At 34.5% G+C, this 27,004-nt stretch overlaps 1 protein-coding gene across 3 annotated transcripts; it reads right to left on the bottom strand.

Annotated features, from left to right (window-relative positions):
• Positions 1-4,824: 4,824 nt before the first annotated feature.
• On the bottom strand, positions 4,825-26,725 carry LOC108913981 (inter-alpha-trypsin inhibitor heavy chain H3-like). 3 transcript variants are annotated; one of them, XM_023456257.1, is made up of 15 exons: positions 26,580-26,725; positions 25,445-26,302; positions 22,761-22,887; positions 22,662-22,699; positions 22,362-22,604; positions 22,104-22,307; positions 21,775-22,044; positions 21,434-21,724; positions 17,473-17,721; positions 17,116-17,407; positions 16,650-16,931; positions 15,086-15,160; positions 8,875-8,898; positions 7,829-7,912; positions 4,825-5,391 (listed from the first exon to the last, which is right to left on the bottom strand). In XM_023456257.1, exons 2-15 carry the CDS (start codon positions 26,282-26,284, stop codon positions 5,255-5,257), a joined length of 3,156 nt encoding a protein of 1,051 aa, XP_023312025.1. In that variant the 5' UTR covers positions 26,285-26,302; positions 26,580-26,725; the 3' UTR covers positions 4,825-5,254. The 3 variants fall into 3 exon arrangements, with proteins under 3 accessions (XP_023312025.1, XP_018575187.2, XP_023312026.1); XM_018719671.2 differs by lacking the exon at positions 26,580-26,725 and adding an exon at positions 26,359-26,444; XM_023456258.1 differs by lacking the exon at positions 26,580-26,725 and adding an exon at positions 26,408-26,426.
• Between the last annotated feature and the right edge of the window lie 279 nt (positions 26,726-27,004).

The raw sequence follows: 27,004 nt of genomic DNA on the forward strand, positions 1-27,004 counted from the left end.
TTTGTTGCTAAAACGCAATGCAAATAGGATTACCTAGAACAGTAGCTGTAACAATGTTTTTAAAGATCTAAACATTTTAACACAAACTCGTCTGCACATATACGAGTTGTATATTTATAAATTTCAAAACCGTAACAAATTCCCTTTGAAATTAAATTTACATAATAAAGATACCAGGCAGAAAGATAATTTTCATGTACCTTTTAAAAAATATAATATAACATACAAATCTTCAGATAGTATAAGTTTAAGGACATATAATTTACTGCCAACGGAATAAAAAGTGCCAGTACCCTTAAGACGTTTTAAAGAATGTCTAAAATATTATTTAATAGAAAAAAATTTTATTGTGTTAGTGATCTAAATTAAATAATAATGTGTCCGGTTGTATTATACTTAAATGTGTTAATGTTATATAATTATTATCTATGTGTTTTTATTTGTAATGTTTTGTTGACTTAATAATCCTATACAATTTTCTAATGTCTAAAGGAAATACTTTTCTATTCTATGTACAGTACTAAGTACTATTAATATAACCACACCCTGCAGGATGCTTTTATGACGCTATTAATATTAATACAACAGGAAAGGTACAGTCCGATATTTACACGGGTGTCTACGTATTTCGTGATCTTTCACTGCGAACAATTTAAAAAATTCTTTTTATACTGAAGTGCTTTTTTCTATAGTTTTCCTAAAAAGATAAAAGATTTCGTATGTGGCTAAATGTTCTTGGCATGGAATGGGATGGACAAAAAATTCAAACTTAGAGTAGCACGAAACTAAATCTTTACCGTCAACTTAAAAAACTACTGAACCTCTGACCATTAGATTCTTGTGTGATAAAATGTTGGTACAATGCCACGACATAACTTAATCTCACATAGTGAAATCACCGATACGATAACAGTTTATGCCCAGCGAGGGAAAAACTGAATAGAATTCAGAGATTGGCCTGTTTAGGTATAACGGGGGCGATGGCATCGACTCCTACAGCTGCACTAGAAGTCATGCTAAATGTGCCACCGCTGCAGATAGTGGTGGAAAGAGAAGCGTGGCTAGCAGCATATCGACTCAGGAATAACAACGACTGGAGGGGTAGTTCTTATTCCAGGTTCAAAGATACATCTATGTCGGAACCAATTCTTGGGATGGTATCCGACAAGATGGTTCCAAGGTTTCACTTCCACAAGCCTTTTAAGACTCAAATAGAGGATCAAAGCAAATGGGAGGAAAAGTTTAATACCCTGGAAAGGTGGAGCCTAGTATGGTTTACAGATGGCTCCAAAATGACCAGAGGGACGGGTGCAGGAATATATGGACTCAGTTCATTGGCCCGGAGCCCTTCTGTGGCACATCTCCCAGTGTGGTCAGGCGGGCTCTGGGCAAATGGACTGAGACAGAACATAGGAAATACTGGACCTCAAGGCCAGGACATAGACATTCTAAGGAGCTCATGGAGTATCCTTCGAAGGAAAGAGCGAATGATTTACTGAGTTTGAGCAGAATCCGGCTCAGGAGAGTGACAGGACTCATAATAGGACTGAATAGGACTAGTAGTGGGACGCACAATAGGCCTAATCAGGCCGCAGTGCTATGGGACTTTTTAGGACCAACCACTAGAAGTAGAAGGAAAACTGGAAGTTTTCGCCCAAGAAGACGTCATGGGCGACCTGTGGTTGGTGAAGGTGGAAGCGATATTGGAATTTGTTGAAGACATTCACACAAGGCATTTTCAACTATAAAAATTGTCACACATGGTCCGAGGAAAACCCAAACTGTACAAGTGTGCGTCACTTCCAGCACAAATTTAAATTAAATGTTTGGTTTGGCATAGTCAAAAATCACCTTGTAAGACCTTTTGAACTTTCAGCAGCATTGAATGAACATGATCACTTAAACTTTCTCCAGCATGACTTATTCGAATTGCTAGATGATCCTTTTAAATATTTGGGCTAGTATGTGGTACTTATAGTATGGTGCTCCTGCTCATTCTACAGTAAAAAACATTTAAATAACGTGTACCCCCATCGATAGATTGGACGAGGGAGTGAAACATCCATGGCCTCCTCGATGTCCAGATTTGAATCCTCTGGATTTCTTTTTATTAGGATATATTAAAACTTTAGTTTATTCTGGCTCTACTGTTAGTATCAGAAATGAATTGTGGCAAAGAATAGCGGCAGCAGCAAATGATATGCATATTCTTCCAACATTCTTAACAGTTAGAAGAAATTTCTTAAAGAGATGTCAAAAATGCATTGAGGCAAACAGCGGATATTTCAAAAATCAAAATTAAAAGAAAAATTGTTTTTGCTATTACATTCATGTCTAAATGGTTATTTTTTATTTTGTCCGCTATTGAGGGTTACACATTAAAAATAGGAAAACCTTAGAGAAATTAGCTTTTTAATCAACAAATCAAAATTTAGACAAAAATCAAAGTAATCAAAATTTAGATCAAAATCAACGTATGTTGCTGTATACATTTACCTAATCTAGTCACTCTAAACAGATTTAGAGACTAGAGTCAAACCAGACTTAAAATCACAGTCTTTATGTTAAAGTTATTCTTTTTCCAGAATCAATGGGATCTCTAAACTTACATAAATTGAAAAAGCCTTTATGTAACAAACTGCAAATAAACTGAAAATTAACAAAAATTTCTGAACATCCACTAAATAGAGGACTTTCATGTAACAACCAAATAAGTAGGTACTAAAATAAGTTTCTTAGCAAAAAGTATTTAAAAATAATCTGAGGCAGAAAATCGATTGGCGACCGCGAAAATTCAAAAATACAAATATAAGTATATCACCAAGTAACCCAGTGAAAATTGCTTGCAAGTCATTTTAGTTCAAAATACAAATAGTTTTGTTCCACGCAAGCCTGCTGGGTTAATTTATGCTGCACGCTTGGGATAAAACTTTTTATATTTTATATTAAGATAGGCAAGCAATTCTGTTGGGAGCACTGGCGGTGAGCGTTTTGCTTCACGTAGTCTATTTTGCAACTTTTAAAATGATGTCAATACCGAAAATCTCGGAATCAGGAAAACTTAATCCCGATAATATCGGGACTGAAAAGTGGTCAGGAATCCGATAATCGGGATCAAGGGATCAAAATCCTCTAGTAACAATTCTTGACCATTTATATTTACTGGCGATAATGCATTTACACTAATGGAAAATTTAATGACACCAAACGCAGACAGATTGTGAAAAGTCGCCTTTTTTATCATCAATATCTCGTGAACTAATGATCGTACATGGAATGGAAGGTGGGTTTTAGAAACCTAAATCTTCAAGGGCCTTTTGGTATGTTTGAAAAAAAAAGTTTTATACTTAGCATTAATTTGAAGTACAAAAAAATTACTTTTTCTGCTGTTTTGGAAAATCAACGACTACTTCGCAAATGTTGCGAAAAGTGCCAGTGCTTGTAGGTTTTTTAGCTCAATACATGCCCAAAAAGCTTGTAAATTTTGAAATCAATTGGTCGAACCTTTTCCTTTTCTGAATCACAATGAATTCTTACTCAACCATACTGACTCTCTCCAGGGGCTTGATTTTTGAAAACAGGAGAACTGATTCTCCAGAGAAAAAATTCACCTGACAAATTTCTCTTAAAAACTTAAACGCTTATTTTTTAACGTTGAAGGAATCCAATTCTCTAGAGAATTTAATTTATGCCGTATGTCGAGGATATATTTGCAACTGACCAATCAGCGGGCAGAGTTTTCTTCAATATTTCAGTGCCATTATTGGCGACCCTGATGTTTAGTCACTTGATTTGATTTTGAAGTTTGTTTTGTAAATGTCATTATATTCGTCAGGGAGACTAGACATCTCCATGATATTCGTAGTAATTTAATATAACTTCAATTTGAATAGAAGTATATTTGAAAACACAAAAAATTTAATATTATTATAATTATGATGAAGCGTTCGTTCACGTCGAAAGCGCAAAAAAGAAATTAATATGCTTAGAAACAACGAAGAACTTTTTAAAATGAAAGTTTTCTTCTACTTTCACTCACAAAAAGGCCCAAAAACAGTGGTCAGATATTGCTGAAACTTTAAATGGTTTAATTAATGTTGTCGCGGATGGTTTACAATTTCTGCAGCTTGCAAATTATTCATTATATTTAGAATTAATAATAAATTATTTGGATCCATTACAAATTTCAAATGATTACGCACCTTCGAACAGCGAATGAATGAAGTGACAATTCGCGCATGAGCATGAGATGACATTTGGATTCAAACTATTCGGAGAAAACGCCAATTCCCCCGACAAAACCCTGTGGAATTATTTCTCTTGATATCTAGAGAAAATATTCCACAAGAAAATTTCAAAAATCACATTATCTGTGTGTCAAGAGAAAATGACATAATTTTCTCTAATGAACTAATTCTCCTGTTTTCAAAAATCAAGCCCCAGCACTGAAATACCCATGAAACATGATCGGTTAGAGCGGAATAGATAATGAAAAAATGAATTAAAACAGGAAAATTAATAATCTTTCAGTAAAATTAGTCTCCTGTTTATATAAAAAAAAATTGCAGAATAACAAAAAAAAATTAAAGCTCAATGATTACTGATTGTGAATAAAATAGTATACATACCTTAAGAAAAAGCTTGTTTCAAGCTCGCACCCATAGGTGGCGAAGTAAGCACTCGACTGTAAATGAAGCACTTTTTGGCGAAGTTGTTTTTGAACTTTTACGTCACTTTAAGAACACACTTACTTGTATGTAACTTTCCCTTATTGGATGAAATTGTAGAATGTACATTTGTCAATGTCGAAAAAAAAATAACGTCAAAGCAGTAGTGATTTAATAAAATATATAGTTTTACGTACATTAAACAACATTAAAAACTAGTAAACATAAAATATTATATAAAATATATGTAGTTTATAACTGTCTAATATATGTTTTCTTAAAAAAGCATCATATACATGATTCTAATTATTGTAAAATTTAAGCCATTTTTTAATCGGTACACCAACCCACACAAGCAAGTCGATAACCTGATCAAGTGAGAGAATTCCCTTTGGTAAACTTTGGTATGTAAAATTTCTCCATCGTACGCAAGTAAGTGGTGAATGGAATGTTATTATTGTCTAGAAATAATGTTTAAGATTTCTGGCCTCCTTAAACAGTCAAGTGACAGGTCTTATAAAGTGAATCTTACTCGAGTAAGCCAGTATGTCGCGCTAGAAAAAATACATAGCACAAGCTTGTCATAATTAATAAGTGGGTTTATAAACGCAACCCCGGAAAAGTATGAAAACGGCATCGTCGATCTCCACCTGCAAGAAAACCAAGAACGGATGGTCGGCCGTAAACTCTTCTGCAGGTTTCTTTCCGGAATCACATTCCATATCTGAAACATGTTTTATTTATTTGATACACCGTTCAACAAAGTAAATTCAATTACACAATGGAGAGAAACGACTGGTTTATAAAAAAAAGAAATATGATGGTAGACAATTGGTAAAATAAGTACAGAATTCAGTAAAAGTTGAAGTGGGTGTAAAAAAAATTTCTGTGTTATAAATTTACCTAAAGTTTCAGAAATGCATCAAGCTACGTAATCTGTTAAATAAAAAAATCTCTAAATAAGTTTTCAAAAAAAAAATTTAAATTCCAACTATTGTCTTTTTCGTATTAATTTATTTTGACTCCTCTATAAGAGTTCTTTATACTTTTGACAAAGAATTTTGTTCCATATCGAATAAGCAAATGTAAAATACTTGACATATATTATTTATATATTGTGCAAGGTAACATTTTATGGTGCATAAAAAATTATATCTATTCTGTAAAGGTATTTTTATGCTTTTTCAAAATTATTTATTTTTCAAACACAGGGCATTTCTTGAGGAACTGCACATACTGTAATGGTAGAGTGGGGTAACCTAGGGCACTATGAAATGACCATATAAAATGTCCTGTGTCACAACTTGTGGATATACAGGGTGATGTATGAATTCAGCTAAAGCTTGCATTAGTTTCTGAACAGTATGTTGGAAGTAATTTATTTTTGGATTGCACCATATGCCATGGAAGAAAAAAGAAAATTTGCAAACTTTTATGATCACTCTGTATATTGTGATATCAATTCATATACATTCTGTCAAAAGAGTAGATTTAAATTTCTTTTTTGATAGAACATTGATAGCACTGTACTCTACTCTGACGCGATCTTACAAGTAGTTTGTTCACAGCTGTTAATTTTGTTAGTCCACCTAAAGTGGATTTTTACTATGGATGTTATTGAACAAACAGTTTGCCTAAAATTTTGAGTTACCAACGGAATTTCTCATGCTGAATCATTGAAAATGTTGGGAAAGACGTACGGTAATTCAGTTTTATCGAAAACTCAAGCATACGAATGATATAAAGCATTCAAACATGGTCGAGAAGTGTTTGATGACTTGCCACGTTGTGAACGTTTTTCAACGTCTTCGACTGAAGGAAACATCAATAAATTGAAGGAAATAGTACTTGCAAACCGTTATTATTTTGAAAGAGCTGACATATAAACTAAACATATCTCACGAATCAGTGTGCACTATTTTGGTTAATGTTTGGGGTATGAAACGCGTCGCAGCACAGCTGATTGCAAAAGAGCTGAAGTTTCTTCAAAAAGAGCATCGCAAACATGTTGCTGAAGACATGCTTGAACGATCTAATTCGGACTCTAAATTCATGCAACTCATCATAACAGGTGACGAGACATAGGTTTAGGAGTTTGACATGCAAACGGGCCAACAAGCATCGGAATAGCACTTTTCTAACGAGCAGAAACCAAAAAAACTACATCAAAGTCGATCAAAAATTAAAGTCATGTTGATTGATTTCTTTGACTATACAGAGAATTCGTTCCGTACGGAGAAACAGTCAACAAAGTATATTATCTGGGCTTATGAGGCATTTGAGGGGGAGTAATCGGCGCAAAAGACCAGATTTATGGAAGGACCATTCCTGGATTTTGCACCATGATAATGCACTATCAAACAAAGAGATAATTGTGAATGAATTTTTGAAAAAAAACTCAACGCACGTCATCGAGCAGTTTCGTCCAAAATCGGGACGTACTACGGGTATGTATAATTGATGCCTAATAAAAAAAAAAAAGAGGATATCTGAGAAACAAATTGTCTCCAAATATATCGATGTCTTAAAAAAAATAATGAGGACGTTGACGAACGAGAAAGTAATTTGAGAGTGGAAAAGGCGGGACATTTAATTTTGGGTCAAAAAGCGGGACGTCCCGCCAAAATCGGGACGTATGGCAACGCTGTCGAGCAGCCACTGTATTCGCCAGATATGGCCCCTGCTCACGTTTTTCTGTTTCCCAAACTCAAATTACCAAAACATGTTTCGAGTCAATAGAAGCCACAAAACAAAAATCACTGAAAGAGTTGAAGTCCATACTGGAATATGAGTTTAAAAGAGCTTTGACGACCGATTTGTTCGCTGGAAAAGTATATTGGTTCAAATGGAGACTATTTTGAAGGACAAAATAAATTTTGATGATTAATTGAATATACCGTCTTTTATTGACAAATTCCGGATACTTTTTTGACAGAATGTATAACATGAACCAGTGATAAAAACCATGCATTTGATTTTTGTGTCACACTTTCCTCTAGTACCACTTTTTTATAAGCTTTTCAATATTATTTTAACAATTACAATAGTTAGGGTTAATATTTTCATACTTCATTTTGTGTTAATAATACAACTATTTCTTATTGTAATTTTATATACAAAATTAAAAACTTTGATGTGAGCCAAGTGAAATCATTACTAACCTTCACGTTCAACAACAAATCCTGATGGTCCGCCACCACCAAAAGTTCTAAAACTCCTAAGAATATCACTATCCGCTTGTACCCCTAAAAACATAGAGAGGGGTTGTTGTTAAAAGGAAATAGGAATGTCAAAAATTGAAATAAAAGATAACTGGTCTATTCTTTTTACTGCATTCCTAATGTTACGAAAAAATTAATGTCGGATGTTCCAAAATTCAAAATAGTAATTTATCTTCATCAGCTGTGAAGAGATTAATTAAAAAATGGATGAATGAATGGATTATGGAACGAGCGATGCGGCTCATTTTCATCTCGATGGCTTCGTTAATCGACAAAATTGTCGCATTTGGGGTTCAGAGGATACACGAGTGATTGTTAAGAAACAAATGCATCCACGTGTTATTATTTGGTGAGGATTGCGCGGAAACGCGGCTTGTCTGGCAACAACAGTTAATGGCGCTCGCTATCGCGACATGATAATTATACCTAAATTGCAAGATATGGATGTAGACGACATGTGGTTTTAACAAGACGGTGCCACAGGTCATACAGCCTGAGCAACAATTCAGTTACTGCACGAGTCAGTTCCTGATCGTGTAATTTCCCATTTTGGTGGTCGCAATTGGCCGCACAGATAATGCGATTTAATATCGTTGGACTTTTTTCTTTGGTGTTTTTTGAAGTCTAAGGTTTATGCCAACAAACCCACGACCACCTATGCCTCGAAGGAAATTGAACACTGTATCATTGAAATTCGGCTGCATTTATGCAAAAATGGTCATCGAAAATTTTGACAAGAGTGCAGATGTACCAGCAAAGCCCTGGAGACCATTTACCCGATACGGTATTCCATACATAACCCCTAACTGTATTCTTTATGAAACAATAAAAAATTTACAATTTTTACTTGTTTTTAATTATTTTCTATAAAATTTACTTCTTGCGTGAATTGTAGGACCGCCTTTATTAATTAAAAGCGTGAGGTTACGGATATTAATTGACCAGTTTACTGAAACATTTAAAAAAATAATCGCAATTTTACTTACCCCTAGCACTCAAGCATCGGGCTCCTTCAAGAAAAGAAAACAAGAAAATAAGATTTTAATTCAAGGCTAATATAAATAAAAAATTGAATTCATAAAATTGTTAATGATCTGATGCACAATTGAATGTTGATGGTCATGTGGTTAAAACGGAACTGTGGTTAAGCAATTTCGCATGCATGTGGTTCCAGACTTAGAGCATATACTACATGAAAGAAGCACGTTTATGGCGACAGCGAAGACGAGTCACAGAGAGAAAGAGATAGTTTGGGGAGGGAGGGGCAGAGGGAATGTTCTTGCCCACGCGACTTCGTGTGCATGCCTGATCGTCGCTAAGGCTGAGTTTCCGTCAGTTGAAAACCTCAATTCCAGTTGAGGTCGTTCTCTAGTCCAATCTGGCCGAGAACTGTCAATATTGATTCCAGGTTGTCCCTCCCGACTGAAGACACCTTCCAGTGATTCTGTAGAAGTGAGAGACTCCTGGAGTCTCTCTTCCTCTACATCCATCGTTGGACGGGGCACACAAGCGCCTACGTATTCCCTTGAGGTCATAATATATTGCACAACTGAGATTGTCTTAGAATTAGGGTAAACAGTATCACCCTGTATATAACTTTTACCTAACGAGATTATTGCTTTACGACTTAGGGTTTATTTCGTATATAGTTCTATGCATGCACTGCTTACAGATCTCTAGCTCTATTAAAAGTCTTTCCTCACTAACTATTACTATCGTACTATTAGTTTCTTAACAAAACCCACTATTAGGAACCACTGATGATGGTATAAGTTCAGAATGGACAGGATTTCTCCCAGGAAAAGACACAAGTCTTCACAAGATGTATATTACTGGTAAGTACACAATATCTTAATACTTGTTTGCAAGAGACTCACGGTCAAGTAAGTTTTTTACACCTGGTATCGCGCGATAGAGTCTCTTGGTCATTAGTCTCGATTTCCACACGATGCAGTTCACGATCTGCAACTAATTCCCGCTCTTCTTTTATGTTTTCTTCCCAATTAATTGCAAATAACGCGGTGTGACAACCAAAATTCGACAACCCTACTCTCCGCTGTCAATGCTGTTATCTGCTGTTGATCATCTCGCGTTCTCGATTTTTTTTTATATTTACCTTCCTATATTTGCAATAACTCGCGATCGATCCATCCCGGTCCGCGACAAGAAGCAGGGGGAGGGAGAGAGAGAGAGGGAAGGGGGAGGGAGAGAGAGAGAGAGGGAAGGGGGAAGGAGAGACAGAGGGAAGGGGGAAGGAGTGACAGAGGGAAAGGGGAGGGAGAAAAAAGGGGGGGAGGAGTGACAGAAGGAAAGGGGGAGGGGTGGAAGAGAGATGGGGGAGAAAGAGAGAGGGGGAATACATTAAATATAGCTATGCTGTTAATCATAGGTGTGTCTGGTTAGGTTTATTTATGTAAACACACGTTTTTAATGCTTCAAAGCGTAAAAATAATTTTTATTGCTCGCAGCTTAATAAAGTAGTGCTTAATGATTTTTTTGATATACAGGGTTAGGCACAATACATTTTAAATTTAGTGGTTTTAATTAGTATCAAAAAAGGTTCTAGAGAAATCACGGAAATTTCATTTATAAAAATTACATAATTTAAATGACCCCCTCCCCACTGCTGGCACCCTTGAAGTCTAATACGGAAGTTTTGCATCACCCGCGCCGACATTTGAATTGGGATCAATCTCTTTCCGAATATTATCTTTCAGTTCATCCAAAGTTTGAGGTCGATTAGAAAATACTTTTGACTTTAGGCAGTCCCATAAAAAGAAATCACAAGCAGAGATATCTGGCAACCGTGCTGGCCAGTCGAGGTTCCCAAATTTCGAAATGACGCAACCAGAAAACATTATCTGCAGAAATGCCATAGACTCCCTAGCAGTGTGGGAAGTGTCCCCGTCCTGCTGAAATCACAGTTGTCGAATATCCACATCAACATTACGAAGTTGTTGTTCAAAGTTACGCAACACCTGCTGATAACGTTGTGATGTAATAGTAACAGGCAAGTCATTTTCCTCAAAGAAGAAGGGCCCAAAACTTCAAAAGGCTAATATTGCGCACAATACAGTAACTTTTTTGCTATGAAGTGGTAATTCGTGTAATTGTTGAGGATTCTCCGTTGCCCAATAATGAAAATTCGTTTTGTTAATATAACCTGACGATATCCGGGTTTTCAGCAAATAACGCTTTGAAACATTTGCAAAAGTCAATATGTGTTCCTAAATCTTGTAGCAGAAGTTTTTGCACAATTTGAATTTCGTAGGGAAGGAAAAGTCTTTCAGAAAACAGATCGTTTAGGACTTTGTTCCACAGCTGCCCTTACCCTCTCAGCATTTTAAAGTTTTTCATTTGGGTTTTTCTCTGGCGCATGAACGAGTACTGCAAAACTTGTTTACCCAACTTGTTATTCAACTGGGAGCTGGATCTCGTGAACTTAATTGAAAGTGACGACAAAATAGATGCTGGGTGGTTACGATAGAATTGTTAGTCTTAAAATAAATTTCAACAGCAAAAGAATGTTGAATATTGGACCAAAGATCCATATTCACAACTAAACTGACATTTATTGAGAAAGCATGGCGACTGATTGTGTCTATATATTATGAAACAAACTGACTTTGAAAATGGGTATTTCTTTCTGCCTAACCCTGTACATGTCTGTAAGAGAGTTAAACTTATTTATTTATTTTGTAAAAACTTACTTCGGGAATGAAAATCAAGTTGTGCACCAGTGGCAACTGCTGATTGTGGCATAACGCAGCTCATATCTCTATAACCTAAAATTTTTATTATATCATCAAATATAAATATTTTAACTAACTCTTAATACAAAAAGTGTAAACTTTATTTTAAGGATTAAATCAATAAGAGCGCCATCTACGTTACTTTATCTTAAGCTTATTATACAAGTATGTAAAAAAACTACACTGTAAATGGTTACGATTTTTGTGCAAAATGGGTACGTCACATATTGCTTCTATTTGCTTAATCGCTAGTACTGGAAAAATTAAGCTTATAGTTTTCCCTAAAATTTTTAGTCTAGAAATTGAAATAATGAAATAGAAGACAATAAAAAAATTCTAATTGAGTAAAATTTTTATTGTGTATTGAACAGCCTTGCAGTGTATTTTATATGTACAGGATGTCTATGGTTGGAGTGAACAAGAAGGAAACCATTTTTAATTCTTCTTTTAGAGGAAGAAGTAATCTTTGAATAGAAAATTTAGTTCCTCTTTAAAGCAAAGTTGCATCGAGAATTTTAAGTTTGCACGTTACTATGACTTTTCTGCATTAAAAAAAGAAAATTGTTGGGTAAAATCATAGTGTGACTATAATAGTAATGCTATACTTAAGAAATTTTAAAAACTTGTAAATAATACTTTGAGCATCTATTCAACAATATTTTGTGATTACAGAATTAATACTGTTGCACATAAACCAACTTTTATTTATTTAAACAGGGTGTTTTCCACAGCTAAAAAGAACAAGTTATGCATAAAAATTACCTTAATAAAATGTTCACCCCTTAGGAGATAAAGCCTCTCAAATTTTCTAAAAAAATGTGGAATAGCGGCCGTAATTTGAAAACCAAAAAAAGTTATAACGGCTATAGGTTCACTGGTACCATTTGTGCTACCTACTTTAAAAACACCCTGTATATAAATTTATTTTTTTATGTAACATTATACAGATGACGGAAACTCTATATATGGTATAAAACCGCATTAAAAAGACGGGTTATTGCTAAAAAATTTACACATTAGATTTTTTGAATATTTTATAGAAGCAACTTGAAATCCTCTGTGGCAACCTTATTTTCATAACAAGCAGAACCTTCGAGCATATACTACTGGAGGTAGCCTCCAGATGGCTGCGCAAGGGTGATTACTATTTTTATTATTTTACATTACAAAAATGAAACCCCTTAAATTCGAGGAATAATTGCATTCAGATGAAATTAGTAACATCAAATTTAAAAACAATTGAAAAAAGTTCCCCCTTTTTTAATTTTTAATTTTTTAAATCTTTTCAGTGCAAATCTAACGAAGAAAAAGTCATTTAACCACTTTTATACCACCATAAAATGTCTTCTAGAAATTCCAGCAATAGTGTAAAGGCAAACAGGTCTATTTGGACGAAGAATCTACCTTCCTCTTCTAAACAGAAAAGGGATNAAATCTATAGCTCTATTAAAAGTCTTTCTTCACTAACTATTGCTATCGTACTATTAGTTTCTTGACAAAACCCACTACTATTAGGAACCACTGATGATGGTATAAGTTCAGAATTGACAAGCTTTCTCCCAGGAAAAGACACAAGTCTCCACAAGATGTATATTACAGGTAAGTACACAATGTCTTAATACCTACTTGTTTGCAAGAGGACTCGTGGTAAGTTTTTGCACCTGGTATCGCGCGATAGAGTCTCTTGGTCATTAGTCTCGATTTCCACACGATGCAGTTCACGATCTGCAACTAATTCCCGCTCTTCTTTTATGTTTTCTTCCCAATTAATTGCAAATAACGCGGTGTGACAACCAAAATTCGACAACCCTACTCTCCGCTGTCAATGCTGTTATCTGCTGTTGATCGTCTCGCGTTCTCGATTTTTTTTTATATTTACCTTCCTATATTTGCAATAACTCGCGATCGATCCATCCCGGTCCGCGACAAGAAACAGGGGGAGGGAGAGAGAGAGAGAGGGAAGGGGGAAGGAGAGACAGGGGGAAGGGGGAAGGAGTGACAGAGGGAAAGGGGAGGGAGAAAAAAGGGGGGGAGGAGTGACAGAAGGAAAGGGGGAGGGGTGGAAGAGAGATGGGGGAGAAAGAGAGAGGGGGAATACATTAAATATAGCTATGCTGTTAATCATAGGTGTGTCTGGTTAGGTTTATTTATGTAAACACACGTTTTTAATGCTTCAAAGCGTAAAAATAATTTTTATTGCTCTCAGCTTAATAAAGTAGTGCTTAATGATTTTTTTGATATACAGGGTTAGGCACAATACATTTTAAATTTAGTGGTTTTAATTAGTATCAAAAAAGGTTCTAGAGAAATCACGGAAATTTCATTTATAAAAATTACATCATTTAAATGACCCCCTCCCCACTGCTGGCACCCTTGAAGTCTAATACGGAAGTTTTGCATCACCCGCGCCGACATTTGAATTGGGATCAATCTCTTTCCGAATATTATCTTTCAGTTCATCCAAAGTTTGAGGTCGATTAGAAAATACTTTTGACTTTAGGCAGTCCCATAAAAAGAAATCACAAGCAGAGATATCTGGCAACCGTGCCGGCCAGTCGAGGTTCCCAAATTTCGAAATGACGCAACCAGAAAACATTATCTGCAGAAATGCCATAGACTCCCTAGCAGTGTGGGAAGTGACCCCGTCCTGCTGAAATCACAGTTGTCGAATATCCACATCAACATTACGAAGTTGTTGTTCAAAGTTACGCAACACCTGCTGATAACGTGATGTAATAGTAACAGGCAAGTCATTTTCTTCAAAGAAGAAGGGCCCAAAACTTCAAAAGGCTAATATTGCGCACAATACAGTAACTTTTTTGCTATGAAGTGGTAATTCGTGTAATTGTTGAGGATTCTCCGTTGCCCAATAATGAAAATTCGTTTTGTTAATATAACCTGACGATATCCGGGTTTTCAGCAAATAACGCTTTGAAACATTTGCAAAAGTCAATATGTGTTCCTAAATCTTGTAGCAGAAGTTTTGGCACAATTTGAATTTCGTAGGGAAGGAAAAGTCTTTCAGAAAGCAGATCGTTTAGGACTTCGTTCCACAGCTGCCCTTACCCTCTCAGCATTTTCACGTTTTTCATTTGGGTTTTTCTCTGGCGCATGAACGAGTACTGCAAAACTTGTTTACCCAACTTGTTATTCAACTGGGAGCTGGATCTCGTGAACTTAATTGAAAGTGACGACAAAATAGATGCTGGGTGGTTACGATAGAATTGTTAGTCTTAAAATAAATTTCAACAGCAAAAGAATGTTGAATATTGGACCAAAGATCCATATTCACAACTAAACTGACATTTATTGAGAAAGCATGGCGACTGATTGTGTCTATATATTATGAAACAAACTGACTTTGAAAATGGGTATTTCTTTCTGCCTAACCCTGTACATGTCTGTAAGAGAGTTAAACTTATTTATTTATTTTGTAAAAACTTACTTCGGGAACGAAAATCAAGTTGTGCACCAGTGGCAACTGCTGATTGTGGCATAACGCAGCTCATATCTCTATAACCTAAAATTTTTATTATATCATCAAATATAAATATTTTAACTAACTCTTAATACAAAAAGTGTAAACTTTATTTTAAGGATTAAATCAATAAGAGCGCCTTCTACACTACTTTATCTTAAGCTTATTATACAAGTATGTAAAAAAACTACACTGTAAATGGTTACGATTTTTGTGCAAAATGGGTACGTCACATATTGCTTCTATTTGCTTAATCGCTAGTACTGGAAAAATTAAGCTTATAGTTTTCCCTAAAATTTTTAGTCTAGAAATTGAAATAATGAAATAGAAGACAATAAAAAAATTCTAATTGAGTAAAATTTTTATTGTGTATTGAACAGCCTTGCAGTGTATTTTATATGTACAGGATGTCTATGGTTGGAGTGAACAAGAAGGAAACCATTTTTAATTCTTCTTTTAGAGGAAGAAGTAATCTTTGAATAGAAAATTTAGTTCCTCTTTAAAGCAAAGTTGCATCGAGAATTTTAAGTTTGCACGTTACTATGACTTTTCTGCATTAAAAAAAGAAAATTGTTGGGTAAAATCATGGTGTGACTATAATAGTAATGCTATATTTAAGAAATTTTAAAAACTTGTAAATAATACTTGAGCATCTATTCAACAATATTTTGTGATGTTCCACAAATCAAAGAATTAATACTGTTGCACACAAACCAACTTTTATTTATTTATACAGGGTGTTTTCAAAAGAAGTAGCTCAAATGGTACTGGTAAATCCACAGCTAAAAAGAACAAGTTTTGCATAAAAATTACCTTAATAAAATGTTCACCCCTTAGGAGATACAGCCTCTCAAAGTATCTAAAAAAATGTGGAATAGCGGCCGTAATTTGAAAACCAAAAAACGTTATAATGGCTATAGGTTCACTGGTACCATTTGTGATACCTACTTTAAAAACACCCTGTATATAAATGTATTTTTTTATGTAACATTATACAGATGACGGAAACTCTATATATGTTATAAAACTGCATTAAAAAGACAGGTTATTTTTTACAAGTTTTTCCTAAAAAAATTTACACATTACATTTTTTGCTTATTTTCATAATAAGCAGAACCTTTGAGCATATACTACTGGAGGTAGCCTCCAGATGGCTGCGTGTGTTAGAAGTCAAAGAGAAAAAAACTGCTATCAAACAGGCATAAACTGATATAAAAATGGGATACTGAGCATTTGTATTTGAGAAAAAGTAACCTTTAATGATCCAAACTATCATTATTTTGTCTAAAGTTTGATTAATAAGAATCAAACCATCATTGTTGACTAGTGTCTTATTGAGCGACAAAAATTGGTTTTGTCAAAGCACTTTTCAATAATCTGCCGCCAATTCAGAATGTTTTTTTTTATAGTTTGTACTGTGAAAAGAAACATTTAGAAAATATGAAAAATGTAGTCGCCACGTTGTTTTGAAGAATAAATTTCATGCCGATTAACAAAACCAAAATGGGTGGATGGACTTTGTGTCACTTACCAAGATCGGCGACATAATTATCTAGGACAGGAACTGTTTCCTTAGGCTTCACCACCACCAGCGACGTCACGTCCGTCACAAAAGAGTATTTAAGTGCCAAATTAACGGCCCTTTTGGTTAACTCTTCTGGATTTGCTGAGGAATCCTTCTCGTCCAACAACTGTTTCACTGTGAGGTAGGCCCATAGCCTTTCTAGGGAAGTTACGGGTCTTTCCGTGGCCGATCTTATTATTATAGGACCGCGGGGGCCCCGACAGTCGATGACAGTCGGGACTATTTTTTCTAAAAAACAGGAGCGCCTTTTTGTTAATATCAAGAATAGCAAAGTTATGAAACATGAATGTTACAACGTGTTGAAAAGGGGATCAAACTTAGGAGCACTTACGATTTATTTTATATGAAAATGATTCAACCGGTGTAATAAATTGTGATAAAACTCTTAAACATTATTAAATCGCGTAGGTACCTTCACATCTTCCGGCAACGACCAACTCGGAGCCCCTAAAGTAAACGGGGAACCAGGTCCTAGTGACTTCCGCCACTTCCGCGTCATACTTGAATTTGATGTCGTGCAAGAGCGGGGAAGAAATCTGCTTGTAGAAGTCCTGCAGCTGCAAAGAGGCGTCGGCGGCTTCATATATGTGCCTCGAAAAACCCAGGTTTTTCAAAGACAGCTTCCTCAGAAAGTCTTTGTCTGCACCATCTCCAAAAGACAGGGAAAATATAGGAACCTTGTCTTTCGTGTTCAGATGAGTAACCTACGAATTTGACAAGTGACATTTGCGATAGTTAGATCAGTCGATTATAAATCAAAGTGACTTACTAGTTCAACTATTTCTTCTGTCCAATAGACACCGACGTTGGGTTCACCGTCGGTCAGAAATACTATGATGGGTTGAAGCTTCTGATCCTTGTCCTTGTTTTTCTGTTGTCCCGTTTTTACTAAATACAAAGCCGTTTCTAAACCGCCAATCATGAAGGTGCATCCATTAGCCCTAATGCTCTGAACGACCTCTTTTGCTTTTTTTATAATATCCTCACTAACAAGGTGTGGATCTGACAATATACATTGCTGAAATTGGAATTTATTTATTTATTTCCCACTACACAAATTCATAAATCAAACTATACAGGGTGTCTCCGTTGATCAGGGCGTTCTTTGTCAACTGTATCGAAATCACCACTTCTAAAACGTCGAAACCAATGCTCATATTTTTATCGATGGACTGTGTTCACCACAAGTTTCCAACAGCACTTGACTCTCAGCAGTGCTTTTCTTTGAATTAAACAGATGCCGTAACATAAGTTACGCCATCTATTGTAAATCCCTCAAAATTATTTCACAGTCCTGGTATTTCAATAATAGTGAGGACGTAAGCAAGAATTTAAGTGCAGTTTAAAAATCAATTTATTTGATAAAATAAAAAGAACTTCAGGTTCTATAAAATTTTTAAAATATTTCTACGATACCTGAAAATTTCAGTGAATTTGATATACATTTGGTAATTGTTAAAATTTTTTGTCATACAGGGTACCTCCGTTTTTTCGTTCTTAACTTTGGGAAATGATAGCGTGAAGAAATAAGAGGAATCTTTCCTATAACATTTTTCCCTATAGCGCTCCGTTTTCGTGATACAGGGCTTTCAACTCTCAAAAAAATATGTTAGTTTCTTTATTATCTACTAAACAAATAAATATTTTTTGTTGAAACTTGGTATACAGTACTCATAATAAAAGGTTAATATTTTGACGTGAATAACTTTTTCCGGCTATGCCCAGTGGCGTAGATATGGGATTTTGTTCTGTTTTGAACCCCCTAAACTTCAACGCCAGTGGTGAAAAGTATTTTTTCAATACAAATATTAACAACTTATTTTAATTTTAGGAAAAAACTGCTCTTGATAAAATTCGCTAGGAAGCTTCGTTCTTGAGATATTTAGTCATTTTCTAATCAGGGTTATCTTGCGAAATTAAAAAAATCTTAATTAATAATTTATTAAACAAATAAAAATAACAGCTTTAATTTAAATGATGCTCAAATTTTCTTCAATACAACGATAGCATCGATTTCTTAATGACCGTCTTGTTCGAATTAACATGTCATTATTTATTTCAGTACAAACTCTTCGAATACGATATAATAAATGTTCTCTATTGTTCACCGGACTTGCATATACTTTTTCCTTTAAGAAGCCTCAAAGAAAAAAATCTAGTGAGTTAAGGTCGGATGATCGAGCTGGCCAAGCAACTGGACCACCTCGACCAATCCACCTTTCCCCGTAGATTACATCAAACCAACTACGAACTTGACGTCCGTAATGTGCAGGGCAGCCATCCAATTGTATCCATGCATTTCTTCTCTCATTAAGTGGTACTTCCTCCCACATATCATTATGATTAGTTTCCAAAAATTGTAGAAACGTAATGGCGTCAAGTCTATCTGGTAAAATGTAAGGTCCAAATATACTATTTTTATAAATTCCAACCCACACATTTACACTGAATTCTGCTTGAAAGTTTCTAGGTCTTATACCACGCGGATTTTCACGAGCCCATAAATGTAAATTATGAAAATCAATTACTCCCCGTCGGGTAAAATGGGCCTCATCGGTCCACAGTATTTGCTGAAGAAAGTGTTCGTTGTTATTCAGGGAATTAAGAATGAAATTGCAGAATTCTAAACGCCGTTCGTGGTCTCCTGGATGTAAAGCTTGAACGGGATGCAGATGGTAAGGTCTTTGACGATCTTCACGCAAAATTTTTCAAATTGTAGCTCGAGGTATATTAAGAATACGAGCAGCTCTGCGAACACTCATAGATCTTGTTTCTTCGAATAATCGAAGAACACGTATAGTTCTATTTCGTACTACAACATTGTTGTGTCTACCTTGTTCTCTCCTAAGCACAAGACCATTTTCAGAAAAAAGTTGATGAACTCTTCTAAATACCGCTGGAGATGAATGTCTTGCATTCGGAAATCGTCTTCGGTATTCTGTTGCAGCTGCGATGGAATTTCCGTCACAAACTCCATAAACAAAATGAATATTTGCATATTCTTGACTCGTAAATCTAAAAGGCATCACTAACACTAACACTTCGACAAACTCTGACCGCACAGCAAACAAACTGATTTGACATGACATCTGTCAATACTACTGTTACAAACTTAGAAACAAGCAATGCCTGCTTAATCGTAAAATTTTTGTAATGCTTAAGATAACCCTGATTAGAAAAAGACTCAACTCATATCTCAAGAACGAAGTTTCCTAGTGAATTTTATCAAGTGCAGTTTTTTCATAAAGTTAAAATAAGTTGTTAATATTTGTATTGAAAAAATACTATTCAACACTGGCGTTGAAGTTTAGGGGGTTCAAAACAGAACAAAATCCCATATCTACGCCACTGGCCATAGCCGGAAAAAGTTATTCACGTCAAAATATTAACCTTTTATTATACTGTATACCAAGTTTCAACAAAAAATATTTATTTGTTTAGTAGATAATAAAGAAACTAACATATTTTTTTGAGAGTTGAACGCACTGTATCACGAAAACGGAGCGATATAGGGAAAAATGTTATAGGAAAGATTCCTCTTATTTCTTCACGCTCTCATTTCCCAAAGTTAAGAACGAAAAAACGGAGACACCCTGTATGACAAAAAATTTTAACAATTACCAAATGTATATCAAATTCACTGAAATTTTCAGGTATCGCAGAAATATTTGAAAAATTTTATAGAATCAGTTCTTTTCATTTTATCAAATAAATTGATTTTTAAACTGCACTTCTTGCTTACTTCCTCACTATTATTGAAATACCAGGAGTGTCAAATAATCTGTTTAATTCAAAGAAAAGCACTGCTGAGAGTCAAGTGCTGTTGGAAACTTGTGGTGAACACAGTCCATCGATAAAAATATGAGCATTGGTTTCGACGTTTTAGAAGTGGTGATTTCGATACAGTTGACAAAGAACGCCCTGATCAACCGAAAAAGTTCGAAGATGAAGAATTGGAAGCATTACTCGACCAAAATTCATGTCAAACGCAAAATGGACTTGCTGACAGGGTGTGCCTGTCAGGATACGTGTTTTGGTAATCTTTGACAGCGGCGCTAGCATTATTGTTGTTATTGAAATATACTTTGACAGCATTACTACGTTATTTTATGGTACATTGCATATTTCCCACTTTAATTTACCGAAAATTCATCCACAACTACTGTTTATTGTTATTTTAATTGTCATAAACGTCAAAATAATTATTGAAAACAAAATATCGATAAAATTATTTATGCCACTAAATGCAAATATATCAAAAACTGTCAAAAATAAATGCCACATATACTTTTGTCCAGAACAAAATTTTACATCTAAAAATGGAATAATTTACAGGGTGTTCCATTAAAAAAGTAAAAAGTGTGTATTTCACATCGACATGTAAATTTGAATTGTTTTTTTTGTTGCTACAAACAGAAGCTTCATAAAAAACACTACAACTTTTATTTTAACACAATTTTTATATCTGCAAAACTAACCGAGAAAAGTAGGATGGGAAAGTAAAATGGGACACCCTGTACACAACTTTTCACAATAGAGCCTTGAAACTACAAAATATCCTTCGAAAGTAATTCACAGTTCTGGTAATTTTGTTTTAGTCGGGCATCATCTGGACAATAAATTGTTGAAATAATTTTTAATCATTTACAAATTAGGAATATCAAATTATCTCACTCAATTACATCATCTTAAGTGGAAAAGTTAAAACTAAGTCGTGTAAAGGCTTTTACCTGTAAGTAGGCAAAAGGCTCCTTGAAATCCTTTATATTATCTGCAGACACAGTGGCTGATTTTTTCGAGTCGACATCCCACACGATCACATCATTGTTAAACTCGATAATACTCAGCATGTCTTCTTTACGCAAATCACTTAAAATATTCATGATAGCGTCTTGCAACTGTTCAATTTTCCTTCCCCCCATACTCCCGCTGGTGTCCAACACGAAAACGAGGTGCTTCGGTAACGGGTCTAGGTCGTTTGGGGCAAAAAAGTGAACGAAATAACCGTCTTGTAGCAACACCTGAAAGCAACTGTGAAATTTTCGATTTGAGGCACAGATTTCGATCATACTTCTCCGTTGAGGGGTTCTCTTTCTACGTCGTACTGCACGACGAACTGACCCGACAAGCCGTCGCTCGTTTTATTTCCCAGATAATGAGTCATTTTTCTTTGCCTTGCGGAATTAGGACGGAACTTGATGGTAGCGGTTTTTGGATTTATTATTTTAACATCCGACAAAGGGTCGAGGTATGGAACGTATTCCGATGTATTCATGTCATTCCCTGATCTTAAAGGTGGCGTTTTTACAAATTTCAGAGGTCGACTCTCATTAATGCGAACCTAGGAAATTAATGCGTGACATAAAATTAAAAGATAACTTGAATTATTTAGTTTGGTACCTCAATATTCAAGTCATCCACAATTTGCCCCGGGCAAATATTCAACACCAGTTCGTATTGATCGTGGACCCGCTGAAGCATTTCTTCGTATGTTAAAGAAAATACCCCCACCGAATCGGGCTCTAGATTTACCGACACTGTAAATTCCCTCGAATCTCTTGTCTTTGCTTCGACGAGCCCCGCACTTTGCCCTTGTGCCACTGCCTGCAATTTTTCCTGTGTTAAAAAAAGTATGAATCTAAACGTATACCTACTTACTTCGATATAAATATTCTTTGCCTCTTCCTTTTCTTTTATGTACGATTTATAGCTTTTGCCCTCAATTTCCATGATGAATTCCGTGATGAAAGCCGTATCGGTTAAGATGACTTTAAAGTCAGCGTCAGCAGCTGTCTTGTTGGTATTCTTCACCCTCCACACCACTTTGGTCTTGGCAAAACGGTTGGTAATTTCCGAAGATATATTTGCTTCATAGATTAGTAACCCATCTTTGGGAGGCACCTGAAAATTTATTAAAAATTATTTTACATATCGTTTGTTGACATGACTTAATATTACCTTCTCTTCCTGGGCTTTGATTAAAGTTGACACAGTTGCTAAAATTAATTTGAATATTTTTTAAATAATGCTTTAATGTTAAGACAAGTTTTTATTCACCTGAGGAAGCTTCCAAACATTTTTCATTTATTTCTAAATACGCTTTCTGCTTGATTTCATCGCAAGTGAGTTCCTCATCCTTAATCACACCACTGAGGTTGGCGCTAAACACTTCTTCCAACCCCATCTTATATAGAATGTCAAGAAATTATACATATACGTCCTAAAGTAAGGTAACTATACAAAAATCATCATCAATCATCAAGACGCAAACGTTTTAGGGATTTTTTTTTAAATCTATTACAATAAAGAAAAATTAAGTATACAGTCATGACGAAACAAAGTTGCTTTTTCTTTAATTGGAACACCCTGTTCCATATTTCAATTCTTCTTGAAATTCTAAACAAAATTTAGTTAAAATGATCGAACGTCACAAATTCGGCGCCTGAACAGGGACGTCAGTGACGCTGGATTCTTATAAATTGTACAAAAATATTTTAGTCCATTAAGTTTAAAGTCCATCAAGTTACCCTTGAAAGTTTCAAGATGATTATGATCGTAGAATCGAGTTCTGTGAAGTTATTATGGAAAAATTAAACGAAAATGTCAACTTTGTCATCCACATATTGTTTTTTGATGAATCTACATTTTGTTTACGGGCACATAAACTGACCCAAATGTAGATATTGGTCAGACCAAAATCCACATTGGATGGAGGAAGTTCACACCCAACGACCACAGAACGTAAATGTTTGGTGTGGCATTATTGGTGGACAGATCATAGGACTCTATTTTATACACATGGTTTCAACATGATGGGACTCGTCCACATTTTGGACGTGTGCTATGGGCATATCTAGATGAAACTGTTCCTGGTAAATGGATTGCACGCAGAGGGGCAATTGAATGGCCAGCTAGGTTTCCCGACATGACCCCGCTTGACTTTTTTGTGTGGGGTCACACAAAAAATGTAGTCTATAAAAACAACCCACAAAATATCGAAGAGTTGCAGGAAAGGATAAGGCACAAAATTGACACACTCTTTTAGATTCACTACAAAATGTTGTTCAGAGAATTCATTACTGTCACAAGGTAAATGATAAACACTTTAAACACTTTAAAAATAGAATTCCAATGAAAATAGTTGTTGTTTATTAAAACTTGTTTACTCTTTTTTTATTGACATAGCTATTGTTTTCACAAAATTTAAAATATACAGAACATTCATTTAAAAAATATATTTTTTCGCTTCATGTACTTTTATCAACCATGAACTATTTAATTTTTTGTAAAATATCAATAATAAAATTAAATCATATTCATATTCTCCACCTTGTTATTTTCAAAATAAATATCCATAATTTGGGGCACCTAGTGTGCTATATGAATTATGTTTAGAATTTCGAAAAGAATTGAAATAAGGAATAATATACAGGGAGTTAAAAAGAAAGCAAGTTTGTTTCCTCATGACTTTTTGACTGATACTGTATATTTAATTTTTGTCTACTGCAATAGATTTTAAAAAACCCTAAAACGTTTTGTGTCGTATGATTTTTCGACAGCTATCTCACTTTAGGAGATAATCGACCGTTTCCATACATATCAGCGACCCTTTATAAGAACTAATATTAATTTATGTCCCCTTAAATATTTAACATGTACAATAACAGGCAAACATTATGCATTATAAAGAATTCTAAAAAAGTCGAACACTACTATTTGTCCTTTTGAATTATGTTAGAAATTAAAAAATAAAAATAAAGCAAAAATCATTTCATATTAAAAATTACCGTACAATTATATTAGGCAAAGTTGTTTAAGTTCAAATGATTCCAATTTTGGAGATAATTGGAGAAAATAATAATTTTTTATTTTGTAATAAAAATAATTTTAACTTGTTTGTGAACAAGCCAGAGAAATTAGACCAATAGAAATAGTTTAAGCAATATTAAAAGAAATAAGCACTCATCAGTACATTAATTCTTGAATTACTTTTTAAATTCACTAATAATTCAAATTAAATTTCTTTATACATATTAGCATCACCCACTAAATTGCAACATCTATATTTTAGATAAGAAATAAGCTTACAAACGAAATTTTATTGGAATATCCAAAAAAGTGAGAGTTATCATAAATCAAATTTTATTTAAAGGCCTGTGACTTTTTATGGAAGTATTTTGAGACTGATATAAGTTTGACCAATTCTATAGCTTGCGTGCAAAACTTAACAAGTCCATACTTTCGTATCAAAAGTTCACGTTGAAATCTTTTTTTTTTTTAAGATAAAAGCCAAACTAAGATTATAATGTTCATAATATTTTGGTGATAAGTTGATTTCATTCCTTATGCTTACTATGGAAAATGTATCGTTCCTATAGAATTTCTTGTGTTTAATATAAATTATTTTATAATTTCTCGCAAATCAGTCGCAGTGGACTCGTTAAGTTTTGCGCGCAAGCTACAGCATTACTTCATTTTGAACAGAACAAGCTCAAGTCAAATTGTTTATTGTTAGTTATGACTCAACCTGTATAACAAATATAACAAACATTTTTCATAGATGTATAAGCAATTGCCTCATATAGTTGTTTCAGAAATAAAATTATTCCAATAAAAATATAATTTTGTACCAGAGTAACCATTGTTTAGGGCAATTTTTTTTAATTGTGCAATCATTTAGAAATTAAATGTGCATCTTATAAATTTGAATCGTACAGTACAACAGTATGCTTTTGTCTTACCTTCTTTAAGTATTGTGCCAGCTCCACAGTTTCTTCCATTTTAAATTTTGGAAGGGAGACATCGACCTCCTGTTTAGTCATGTTCTTTGAAACGTCCGATAAATTTAAAAAATTTGTTGGAATTTGTTCAACAAATTCATTAATATTTATTTCTTTTCTTGGTAAAACAACTACAAGGTTTACGTTGTTGACAAACGGTAATTTTAAAATTTTAGCTTCGAGAAATGAATTATTCTCAAAATAAAATTGGCATTTTTTCCTCATCATTTGAACTTGCACCGTATCTTGCTCGTTCAAATAAAAAGTTGCGGGAACTGTCTCATCCACAGAGAATGGTTCCGCCCAGTCACCCTTAAAGCCTGTGGCATTTAAAAATGTAAAATTCACATCATCCCTTAAACTACTAAAGGGTGAAATTTTCTGGAGAGTCCTATCACGGACCCATGTGTTTATTGCCACGGTAACATCTCCCAGTTTAGTGAAATCCAAGAGGTTTACTTCACTAGCAAAGTTATCCCTGAGACGATTTCTAAAAGCTTCTGGAACTTGGCTTGGTTTCAACAAAGAATTGTTAGCAATCAGAAGATTATTAATACTGTTAATAACATCAAAGATATCTTTGTAATGTGTAGAAGCTGTGTTAACATCGAGGTACAAGGCTCTATTAATACTATCTTTACTGTAAAACCAAGGATCCTGAGAAAGAAGAGTCAGAAATGCATGGATGTTGATAGGTGAAAATAAATCATTGCTATCTTGTTTCTTCAACTCTTTGTGGAGGTGCTTTGAAAAACTGTCTATTGCCTTAGTGAAAACAAAATCAAGATTTCTCTCAGCCATGTCACTAGTTTATTGTACCTGCAAAAAAAAATTGATTTATAATTAGAATTATTCGTATTTATAAGTTTGTTTACGTTATAATCAAACACTAGAACAAAAAAATCGTTACATTTTCTTGCATACTTTTTAGGTTATGTTAAATTAGTTAAATCAAATCGCAACCCAAGGATTTTATACTTGTATAAAATCCTTGATCACAACCCACAAAGCGAACAGGCTAACAGGTACACAGGTACAACAGAATGTTGTGGATTGTGTATCTCTATTCAGCTATTGATTTACTGTTTGGACATACCCTAGACTTAGGATGTGTAGCAATTTGTAACTAATTTAAAAATCGCAATATTAGATTATAACTTTCTATAATTAACTTCTTTCATTCTGCATCTGTTGGACTATTATTGTTATTTACCGCCACGAATTTATACGAGTCGTTAGGTCTGTTTTGGTTCCGACGAGAACGGTTCTAAAACGGTACAGTTCAAATTAATGGACCATTCGATTCATAAGAACATCTAAGCCAAGACATACTGACTATACAGTTGGGTAACTATTTTGAACTGTTCTAGGACTGTCCGCTGACAGAACCAAAACAAACCTGTTATTTGAATAGTTCTACGAATTGTTTTTATAAATTACTTAGGTATTTTGTTTGTGAGGTCAATGTTTATCTATTTTATCTGAAACAATTAAGCATAGGACAGGATTAACTTGGACGAA

Source organism: Anoplophora glabripennis, unplaced genomic scaffold, assembly GCF_000390285.2.
Source record: "Anoplophora glabripennis isolate ALB-LARVAE unplaced genomic scaffold, Agla_2.0 scaffold1145, whole genome shotgun sequence".
In the NCBI taxonomy this organism is placed as follows: domain Eukaryota; kingdom Metazoa; phylum Arthropoda; class Insecta; order Coleoptera; family Cerambycidae; genus Anoplophora; species Anoplophora glabripennis.

Excerpts from the sequence above, each read along its gene's own strand:
- LOC108913981 (XM_023456257.1), bottom strand. The coding sequence starts at position 26,284 with ATGGCTGAGAGAAATCTTGATTTTGTTTTCACTAAGGCAATAGACAGT. Across the intron at positions 22,605-22,661 it reads TCAAAGCCCAGGAAGAGAAG|GTGCCTCCCAAAGATGGGTT; the intron begins GTAATATTAAGT and ends ATAAATTTTCAG. Across the intron at positions 17,722-21,433 it reads AGCCTTTTGCCTACTTACAG|CAATGTATATTGTCAGATCC; the intron begins GTAAAAGCCTTT and ends TTCCAATTTCAG.